The sequence below is a fragment of the Ictalurus furcatus genome, chromosome 1 (assembly GCF_023375685.1).
Source record: "Ictalurus furcatus strain D&B chromosome 1, Billie_1.0, whole genome shotgun sequence".
Classification (NCBI taxonomy): Eukaryota; Metazoa; Chordata; class Actinopteri; order Siluriformes; family Ictaluridae; genus Ictalurus; species Ictalurus furcatus.
Genome location: NC_071255.1, coordinates 938,637 through 950,284, shown reverse-complemented (window position 1 = coordinate 950,284; position 11,648 = coordinate 938,637). Strand labels below are relative to the sequence as shown.

The 11,648-nt window shown below is 42.3% G+C and overlaps 1 protein-coding gene across 1 annotated transcript; it reads right to left on the bottom strand.

Annotated features, from left to right (window-relative positions):
• scgn (secretagogin, EF-hand calcium binding protein) lies at nt 1–11,625 on the bottom strand. Its single transcript, XM_053644476.1, has 11 exons — nt 10,262–11,625; nt 10,082–10,152; nt 8,313–8,405; nt 6,541–6,630; nt 6,394–6,450; nt 4,889–4,966; nt 3,623–3,678; nt 2,489–2,534; nt 2,343–2,402; nt 2,076–2,144; nt 1–708 (listed from the first exon to the last, which is right to left on the bottom strand). Exons 1-11 carry the CDS (start codon nt 10,329–10,331, stop codon nt 580–582), a joined length of 819 nt encoding a protein of 272 aa, XP_053500451.1. The 5' UTR covers nt 10,332–11,625; the 3' UTR covers nt 1–579.
• Between the last annotated feature and the right edge of the window lie 23 nt (nt 11,626–11,648).

The window sequence follows — 11,648 nt, the reverse complement described above, 5'->3', positions numbered from 1 at the left end:
ATATATATATATATTTATCTAGCTACTATCGTTAGCTTTCCTGCTGCTGGAGAGATAGCATATCATCAGCTAAGCTAACAATGAAGCTAGTCAGCGTTAGAAGTGTGCGTGAAGGAGGAGAGGGAGAAAACAGCTTAGCACGGTGGGGTGGGGTGTATTAGCTGGTTTAGCTATAAACAATTTGACGTTTAAAATCCTAATAAATGATGAAACATGTTTACGTCGACTAGCTGAATGGACTTCGCTGTAACTAGCAAAACAAACACGGAGGTGCTCCGGATTGCAGCTGTTGATTGTGCTGCTTTGTGCTTTCTCTCTCTCTCTCTCACACACACACACACACACACAATAAAGATGAGTGATGGGTGATACGGTTAATTTCTCCTGGATATAATAGCATCTGCTGAAAAATGCATCCTGACTCATCTCTAACCGAAGCGCAAGAGTAAAACGGTGATAACGGTGTGAAATAGCAAAGATCAGCACGTGTCTGTAGCAGTATTTAAGTATATTATAAATAGCGCGGGTTTGCACACACTCCTCCAGCGTCACGCTGGGTAATAAACACACGAACAACGACTAAGGCTTAGGTTTCATCCCTAAACACAGGGCCAGTTCATTCTTCTGGATCTTTCCGTCTTTATTCGTGTCGCAGTGGCGCAGCAGCACGACTCTGAACTGGTCCAGCTCCGGGCCTGAGATACTCGGCTGAGAGAGAGAGAGAGACAGAGAGAGAGAGAGAGAGAGAGAAAGAGAGAGAGAGAGAGACAGAGAGAGAGAGAGAGAGAGAGAAAGAGAGAGAGAGAGACAGAGAGAGAGAGACATTCTGTCAACTCCAGAGTTACTGCCACCATTTTATTCATATAAAAATATAAGCAATGTGTATTTTAATATATATATATATATATATATATATATATATATATATATATATATATATATATATATATATTTCAGCTTAAACAAAATGGAGTTTCACACAAAATGTAACGCAATTTGTTCTTGCTAATTGCTTAAATTAGTCGATTTGTTTTTATGTCCTGTTAACCTGGAAAATACGTATAAATACATGATGACAAAAATAAAGCGTTAAGCCACGAGCTCAGTACAAGTGTATGTGTTATATATTATATATCTGAGAAAACCTGTTTGGAAAAGCGCGTTACGGTCCGAAACGATCGTTTGTGTCTGGATAGACCTCTAGTCATTTTATAGACACGCCCCCAACACCTCGTGACTCCGCCCCCATCTCAGTCTGAAATCAGAAAGCACCCAGCGCAGCCAGGTAACTCCGGTCCTTCCTCGTACTTCAGGAAGAGTCCAATGTTTGCGTGTTTGCTTTCTTTTAGCTGGCGTTGTTAACAGTGCTAACATGCTAATACCGGAGCGTAGGGTTCATCACAAAAACCGCAAAGGCACTCTCGACCGTCCTCGTAAATCCGCACGAGCGGAATTGTGAGTCTAGCTTTACCAACGGGGGCGGAGCTTTGTGTATACGGGCGGGAATATCGCAATACTGAATATTCAAATCTTATCCAACTCCACCTACGTAACCATTAGAGACCCAATCTTACCAAATCCGTACTCAAATCCTAATCCAGCTTTAATAGCACCCTGCATAGTGGAGCTCTGAGCAGCACCGAGGTTCTTCCTGGAAGTTCTAAGAACGTTTCTAGAAGATCTTGGAACAATTGTCGGTCCAGTCCTGTTTGCAGATATCCAGATGTTTCTCTCAGGAAGAGCTTCTGATCGGGTTTAGTGATATTTTTAACTGATTCTATATTTATTATGTCCTCGACTTGTGCAGGTCAACCATCACCTGTTCTTTTTTCCCTCATGGGGATGGACGATGAGGAGATACTGTACTGTGCGTGTGCTTAACCGACCGCTTGGTCAAACACAGCGTGGGAGATAAAAATCTTTCGCTCAGTTTAACGGGATTAAAGCGTCTGTGGAATAAATGTAAATGTAGGGAGTAATGACAGTTACAGTTGGCACATCTGTTCCAGTGTTCAGTATTCTCTCACACACACACACACACACACACACACTGGTGTAATGATTAACCCACTCACCCTGACCAGCTCCATCATGTCTTTGACGAATCCGTCCACCTCGGGTCCCTCCAGAGCTCCAGTCTTACTCTAACATCAAGAAGCAGAGATTTACACGACTGTAATCTTCTCGTCATCAAGATAAACAACATGGATGGAAACTGAAGAACATTTACTTCAGCTCAGAAAGAGTCAAGTCAGTATACAGCGAAAGTACCGCTACATCACGGCCCAATTTCTAATTAAAACCCCCCATTAAGATACACACACCATGCTGACGGAACTTACAACGTCGTAATGAGCGAAGATCTTTTCGAAGTCTTGTTTTCTCTCGTTCAGCGAGTTCGCCTGAGGAAGAGGAGGAGGAAAAGAAACTCATCAAATCAGAAACTCTGCAAGAGGCTTTAACACAAAGACTCTGAAATTCTACTTACATCTATCCTGAACTGCAACAGGAAGTTCTCCTGTAGAGCCAGGATTCTGGAGGAGGGACAACAACCAGCAAGTTAACATAACACAAGTAGACACAAGCAGAGTAATCAGTGTAATTAATGCTCCGGTTTTAATGCATCTCGGCCACGCCCACTTCACTGTGACTGACAGACACAGCGGCCACACCTCTTTCACTGCAATTTCTAGGCACAGAGACCACGCCTTCTTCACAGAGACCTTCACCGAGACTGCCAAGTAAAGACCGCACCTTCTTACTTCAGTAGGGCTGACAGTTTCAGTAAAGGAGGCGTGGCCTCTGTACCCATCAGTCTCTCAGTGTAGGATGTATGGTCACATTTAAGGCATAACCTACGTGCCTATCAATCACAGTTAAAGAGGAGTGGTCTATGTCTATCAATCACAGTTAAAGAGGTGTAGTCTATGTCTATCAATCACAGGTAAAGAGGTGTGGCCTATGTCTATCAATCACAGGTAAAGAGGTGTGGCCTATGTCTATCAATCACAGGTAAAGAGGTGTGGCCTATGTCTATCAATCACAGGTAAAGAGGTGTGGCCTATGTCTATCAATCACAGGTAAAGAGGTGTGGCCTATGTCTATCAATCACAGGTAAAGAGGTGTGGCTTCTTTATGTCAACTCTGTAAAGAAGATATGGCCTCTGTGCCAGTCAGTGTCAGTAACAGGGTGTGGCTTCTCGGCCTGTCAATCACAGTGAAGAAGGTGTGGCCTTCCAGAAACAGTAAAGGAGGTGTGGCCTCTAAGTCATTTATTTTCTTATTAATATTGAGCTGATTGCATGCTACAAAATCGCACTGAATTGCTTTCAAAAGCTCAAAACTGTACTGGACGCATGATCAGCTGTGTTAAATGTATACATAATAATATAATAATGAAGTATGAATCATATTGTCTCATAATTAATGGCATTTCTTTCAATATGTTCTAAAGCGACAGCAGAAACGAACACTTTTTCAGTCCAGTGATGGATTTTTAATAGATTAGACGTGGCGTGTCTGATTTGTGGTTACTCGATTGCTTCGAGTAAGCAGACCTCAGACTCTCAGACCTCATAAAGCTGACCACCAAACACGTTAACATTCACCCCCACGTGCTTACCTCGCTAAATCATTCAGATCCAAGCGGCCATCTTTGTTCTTGTCGAATATATTCATCTGCCAAGCAACAACAAAAAGCAAAAAAAAAAAAGAAGAGAGAAACATAATAAACATGTAATACGATAAAGCCCAAAAGTCCGAGGCTGAAAGTGATGATATACATTACAGTAGGAACACTACGGTGGACTTTCGGACTCTACTACAGTACATGTTCCATCATCTCCCCGTCGTACGGCTCAGACAAAACTGGAATATATTTATCTTTCCTGCCGAGCAGAGACAAGACGAGTAATCAGGTGGTGTCTGGTGCTGTCCAATCTACCCTTAGATTGAATTGCCTCCCCATAAACAGGGTCATGCGCAACACACACTCGAGCCAGACACAAACACACCATCTTCTCTGGAACATCTATCAGGTACGGCGATAAAATACGGTTCTGGTGGTTATATGGTGCAGCCTGGAAAAGCCTGGGCGTAGACAGATGGATATTGGAGCAGAGATTGTTTAGATGAGATCAGTGGGTGTAGTGTTAGTTTTTCCTCAGTGGTCTGAGTACTTTTAGCTTGAGCCTTTTGTATTTGATAGGACGTGATGATTATGAGGTTAAACTCCAGAACGTTAGCTCCAGTTAGCACCAATTCCAATATAGGTATTAAATATCCTTACATTACAGCTGACATCCTGCTCTCCAACCTCAGGTCATTGTTCCACGCCATTCCACTTCATTCTTTTCACACGTATCGGTTCTCCTTGAGTGAAACCAGTCAAAGTTGATGGACTAATGACTGAAATTAGTGGCTGGCATTTCACCAAAGTCTCCTGAAGTGAGTTATAAAAAGCCACAGGATGTGAATCAGTAAAACAAGCGGCTTTCCAACGTTCTCATTCAAACACACAACAAATGTCAGTGCGAATTCACAAACCGCTTCACAAATCAATAGACATAAATGTCAGTCAACAATCAACAGGAAAAATTCTGAGAGAAAACGCCTGGAGGAAACATCGTGCGTTAAAAGCTTCTGAGCGTTTCGTTGGGAGTTGCGTGTTCGCAGCACAACAGGCGGTGGCTTTGAGAATCCGTTAAAAGCCCTACGTTCATGGATTTAACCTCCTTTATTTGCAAGTCAGATTAAAAACCAAAACTACCAGACGGAACGGACGCTCTCCAATGCTAATCTTATCACACTAATTGGTTTTAAGGGCTTGATATCCTGGAGACTATTGATCAGTGGGTGACAAAGAAAGAAAAATCAACAACAACGTTACCATGGTGTCCGTGTATTCATCCAGCTTGTTAGAAGACACGTCCTTTTTGTGCTGCTGAAAAAGATCCTTCAGGAAATTCTGTAAGAGGAATCATTAGTGTTACACATCACTAATAAACCAAACTATAGAGAAGTCCTGCCACACGCCATTATATTGATCGCATTGAACTACAGTGGAACAATTTGCTGTTTGAGTGTCACCCAATACACCAATGTCACCTTCACTCAGGTCAGGTAGTATACTCAGAGAAGAAATCAAAGTACTACTACAAAAGCCGTGATGGAGAACTCGCTCTCAAACGGCACTAAACAAGCTTGGCATGACTTGGCATGCAGGTTTGTGAGAACTGATGTGCAAGATCCTGCAAAGGAACCAAATTGTGACTCGAGCTCTTTGGAAACCTTGAAGAAAAACTTGGCAAGGCATAAACCAGAACTCGATCTGTGACGGAGGGGACTAAACGCAAAAAACACTCGAAGGACGACGTATTGAGTGGAGGAAAAAACTCGACAAAAGTAAGGTTCCACATAGTACCCTAAAGGGCTTCTTCAGGTTGACGGTTTCCCTACCTGGAACCACTCCTACACAGAAACTCTTTAGAAAGCGAGAACCGTTTTAAACTTGTTGTGGAGAAAAACAAATGATGACAGTCCAGAGTCAAGCGCATCATCTGTGAAACATGGTGGTGGTAGCATTGTAGCTTGGGCTTTATTCAAAATCAAGTAAACCCTCAACTGCTCAGCGGGATACTTTTGTAAAAAAAAAAAAAATTTCCAGGTTGAGGATTTCTCAATCACAAACCTTTACTTACCCAAAGAGACCTTGAGGAATCCTGTAGAATACCCTGGTAGATGTTGCCCAAACAATATGTTTAATAGTAATAGATCTAGGACATAGGCAAGGACGTGTCAGAGACTACCATAAACAGAAGAGAATGCCAGTGTGACCATCAAAACATTGTTAGCCATCAACATCAGAAACACCAGGTTTCCGTTTGGTTTAAAAAAAAAAAAAAAAAAAAGTGTATAATATTCCTATAGAGTTCTGGGACAAGGTCTTATGGACACGAGCATCCCAGATCGCCTGTATGTAAGTGATGTAACTGTAAGCGATGGAAAGAAGAAAGAGTGGAGAAAAATGAACGATTATAGTCCAGAGCCATCAACATCATCTGTGAAACATGGTGGTGGTAGTACCACGGCTTGGGCTTGCTACAAAACCCTGAACTGCTCAGCAGGCTCCACAGACCACACTAAAGGGCCTGTTCAGGTTGAGAATTTCTCTGTTATGATCCGTCCCAAGTAGATGCTCTTTAGAAACCTCTTCAGAACCTTTACTCACACAGAGAACCCTTGAGGAACCCCTTTTTTGTAACAGTGTATGCTTGGTTTAGATTCTGCCCCAGTTGAGTGCCACTTCAAATAAAATCCCCCATCAGATGAATAAAGGTCTGCGTGACCGTGATGAGGTTTGTGTGGGATGAACAAACATTGTGAGTTTCCTACCCTTAGCTCTGCTGCAGATATATATCCACTGCTGTCTGCATCATACTTCCTCCAGATCTATGAGGAGAAAAAGGAACCCTATTAATCCAGGAGATAGAATGTTAAAAATAATAATGAGATGATGATGATGATGAAGATGACAGGGACCTTCATAAACTCCACACTGTTGTCCAGAGGAGCTTCACGGCGGAATAGCAACAGGAAGTTTTCTTGTTCTGGTAAGATCATATTGGCGAGCTAGAGCAGACAGAGAAGACGATATGAAGGTTAGCGTCACGGAAATCTGTTCACGATCTTGCCTGGAGGCCATGTTGTTTCCTCGAGTGGGTTTTTTTTTTTGTGTTTCTGGACAGGGTTTATACTTAGATTAAGAAGCTCTTAATGCTTAAAAGATGGACGGTTCTGCTCTTCTCAGAGGATAATGCACAGATGAAATACAAAGATAGCGTGCTGGGAAACAAAGTCGCTAAATCTTTAGCATTGTCCCTCGTTCAAATACACTGAAGGTTCAATGCCAAAGTGCTATTTTGGTACCTGCTGCACAATAACAGCTTCTCTGATTAATTTTTCTTCTTCTTCTGTAGACCACCATCCTACACGATGACTCATGCCTTTGCTTTGGTGAGTGCAAAATTTTCAAACCAATGTGTCTTTTTTTTTCATATTCATGCCCTATTGCTTGGCAACTGTAACTAGGATTCTTCAGGAGCAACCACACTTGACCTCTACCAACCACATTCCTATTAGATGATGTCCTCTTTCGGTGAGAATACGGATGCCTGCACGTCACGGGCATGATAGCACCGTAACTCAAAGAGAGAATAAACACAAGGTCTACCACTTTTTTCATCCTCTTTTCTCCATTACAGGAATCACTTGGACGGTGATCAGGGCTATGCTACGTCAGGAATACAAAACGAGTCCTTTCTGTAGCTTTCGCTTCAGATTCTTCAATAAGAACCTTCTGGAATATGACTATGCAAGCTACTTCTACTTGATCTTCAATACCCAAGTATTTTCAGTGTATACAGTATGCTTAAAGACCACTAATGCTGCACTTAGTCCCAGGCTAATTAGGCTAGCAATAAGGAAAAAACCTCAAAAGCCTGCAGTTCTCCATCTATACCCAGAGGAACACCAATACCACTCACGCATTATGTGGGATTTCTGTAAAGAGGCTTTTAAACCAACCCTGAATCCATGTTGTACTCATTTACACGTCTTAAAAGAGAAAGAGAAATGTGGTGGGGGGGTTTTTTTCTTTCTTTTTTTTTTTTTACGACCTTCAAATCATTTTCCACACTACGGGAGATGAACGTTCAGAACTTGTGGAAATCAATTAGTGTTCTGCATCAAAGAATCTGTGAACTGCAACAATGTACAGCAGATTAGAAATGAAAAATCTTTAAAAAACTACAAAAAAAACCAAAAAAAAAAAACACAACCGTTTCCTGGAGTAAAGAATAGACGACATACTACTGCAAAAATGCTAACAAATGTGCAAACTACCGTAATTTGTAGACTAGCACAATGGCTATAAAAACACTAATAAATGTACAATAATAATAGTTTCTAGACGAGCATGCCTACTGTGAAAACACTCATAAATTTGTACACTAGGGTAAAAACCTTCCTGTGTAAACTTCCATAATCCCTTGAATAACATTTCCTGTAAAAATACTGAGAAATGTGCAAACTACCGTAATTTGTGGACTAGCAGACCTGCTGTAAAAACACAAAAAACTACAAAAAAAAAAACAGTTTCCTGGAGTAACACACCTAACAACATTAACAACGGACATGTTATAGTTAGGCTACTGCAAACATCAGAACATATGTAAGTGTAGTTTAATAGGGCCGAGTTTTGTTCCAGTTTAACGACGTGTAAAGAAGTGTGGATTGAAGGAAGCGAGTCTCACTTCCTGGATCTGCAGGCGTCCGTCGGCCGTGACGTCGTAGACGGACATGAACCTGGCCTTCAGCTGCTGCACTTTCTCCTCCGTTATCTTATCCTGCAGAAGCGGAGAAAAACAAGCTGGTTACCATGACCACTCGCTGCCTGTTTGCCCACACACACACACACACACACACACAGGAGTAGCACACCTAATATAAAACACCAACAACTGTTCAAATACTACTGTAATTTATGGACTTCATGCTAATTAGCTAATGAATGCTAACGAGTCGAACCGGATGTGTACCCGTCTCTCATTTGACAGATCTGTGTGTTTGCGTCAGATTTGTTAGCACATTTGGCTAAATGCACATTATTTCCATTTACAATAAAAGTCAGTACTTCTGTGGGGCGGGGCTACGCACGAGAGTACTAAATAAATGCCATAACTTCTGAACCAATCACGTCGGAGATCAGACGAAGGCTGTAAATTTTAGCCGCAAAGTTGGCACGCTAAAATCGCCAGCTCGCTAACTTAGCCGATGGTAGTGTTGAACGGATCGTGGTTGTCATGGTAATGCATGGTAATGTCTGGATGCTGTTAATGGACCCATATTTTCTCACAGCTTTATTTTAGACTCTCTGTGTGTGTGTGTGTGTGAGAGAGAGTTAGCTAGCAGTTAGCTACCTGCTGAACTAGCCAAGTTATCAAATGTTAAGTGATATTAGATTAGGTAATGTTTCTAATTTGCATATTCATGCATATTCATATTTATTCTCAGATCCTGCTGGTTCTTGGTGTAGAAATGGCTCTTTTAGTGGGAAGTTCCTTTGTCAAAAAATAAAAACGTTAGTTACCTTTTTTTTTTTTAACATGTTTTTATTTTTGGCACTTTGCCACTGCATACACTCAGCCCGGAGAAGATGGCACACACACAACACTTCTGACCTCAATTTCCTGTAGATTAACTGTGTCACTTCCTGTGAAGAATCGTGTTGAGCTGATAAAAATCGATGTGTGATGTTTGAAGCACAGAACTCATGCAGCGACGTTAAACAACGGAAAATAACATAAAATTGTATAAAAATCTCATGAAACCATCATCATCATCATCATCATCATCATCATCAGCGCTCTGGTTAAAGTCATTTCACCGATTCGCCGCTGCTCCTCCAAATCAGATCATCAGAACATCAGCGGGAGTTCATGCAGGACTGGAGGTGAGATAATGACTGTTCTGTTTATCTGAATAGAGCCGAGTGCAAAAGTTTGAGCGTCCTTCCTTCATATTCAAGTGGCATCGACGTGATTTTTAACATGACCCCCCCCCCCCCCCCCCGCCCCTTTTTTTTTTTTTAAGCAATGAATGCTCAGTTGTCTCTCTTAACACTCATCTTTTTTTATCTCCTTCTTCAGATCTGATGTTTTCAGGTTCAGGGTGTGCGACAGCTGTTTCCCTGATTCTCACTCACTCTCAACTCGAACTGCTCAAAGGTTTGAGGTTTTTGCTGGTTCCTGCTTTAAAGAAGACTTTAAAATGACCGAGGGGGTGTAAACTTTTGAGCACATTCCTAAGACTGCTCTACGTTGTAACGAGGTGTCAGGAAACCGAGAAAAGATAAAAGAACGTCAATTCTGTTGTGCTGATAAGATATAGAAAATATAATACACGACAAAGGGACACTTATACTTCCAGACACTTAAAAGAAAAAGGGGGGGTGTATAAACTTTTACACCCAACCCTACTCATAAGCATAACGTATTAGTATTAGAATATGTTCGTGACGTACCTTGGGTCCCAGTTTTATCAGGAGGTGCCGAAAAAAGGCGTCCAGCTCCTTTCCCTCGATGTAGCCATTATCTGGAACACACTCAGTCGTGAGGAGAAAGCACCGAGAATTCTCCAACACAGACAAGTTTTTATAATTCATGTAAAAATAAAATAAAAAATAAAATCTCTTTATTCTCACCGTCTGCATCGAAGTGTTGCCAGATGTGCAGAAATCCTGCAGCGTCCAGCTGGTCCAGAGAGCAGTCCATGTCCTGAAGTCAGACTGTTCTCTTTACAGAGCGGAAACAATGAAATACGGTGAGGAAAGAATCAAGTTTAAAGAGGAAATAAGAGCGGAACGAGCCGAGAGATGGAGAGAGAGAGAGAGACAGAGAGAGAGAGTGAGACGGAGAGAGAGCGAGACACACAGAGAGACGGAGAGAGTCTGAGTGAAGTGAAGTGAGGGTGAGCCACTAACGTACAACCACAACTCCATCTCCCTCCCCCCCTCTCTCTCTCTCCCTCGCTCGCTCTCTCTCTGTGAGTGTGTATGTGTTTTTCTCCCTCGAGGGCAGATCGTGTGTGTGTGTGTGTGTGTTTGCCTGTGTGTGTGTGTATGATCCTTTATACACAGCAGAAATATCATAATGAGAACCTGTAATAATAATAAAAAATAAACTTCACATTCAGTCTCAAAATAAATAAAGAGACAGATAGACAGAGATACACAGACAGACAGACAGGCAGACAGACAGAAAGAAATACACAGACAGACAGGCAGACAGACAGACAGGCAGGCAGACAGAAATACACAGACAGACAGCCAGGCAGAAATAAACAGACAGGCAGACAGGCAGGCAGACAGACAGAAATACACAGACAGACAGGCAGGCAGGCAGAAATACACAGACAGACAGACAGACAGAAAGAAATACACAGACAGACAGGCAGGCAGACAGAAATACACAGACAGGCAGGCAGACAGACAGACAGGTAGAAATATAGATAGAAATATAGATAGAAATATAGATAGATAGATTTGCAATCAAAATGACCCCCCTGAATAGAACCCTCACAACAGCACAGATCTGCAGAACAGGTGTTGTCCCCAGCACTCCCGATATAAACTAATCAAGCGCTTCATTAGCTGCAGCAGGTGTGTTTGAGCTGGAACACATGAAATACCGGAAGTGTCTAGGGGCAGAAATGTATGAAATACCTGGACGGGGCAGAAAAAGGAAGCTCTCGACGGCTGCAGCAGATTTCTGAGGAGGTTGTGAAACACCCTGGCGTGACAGTGAAAGACCTGCAGCGGGACCGGGTGTGACAGCACTGAGGTTTCAGTGAGCGGTGAGGACTGAACGCAGGAGGATGTGAAGACGACGGTCGCAGCACGCAAACCCAAGAACATTACTGAACTGGAGGCCAGTGCTCATGAGGAACAGGAGAAGATTCCTCAGGAACGCTGCAGGAGCTCTGCATCTCGTCTGCAGCAATGAATTTGTGGAAACCACTTGTAGCAGTCGTAGTGTTGAAATATTTCACTTGCTTTTGTTTGATTTGTTCGTCGCAAACAGCTGAAAGTC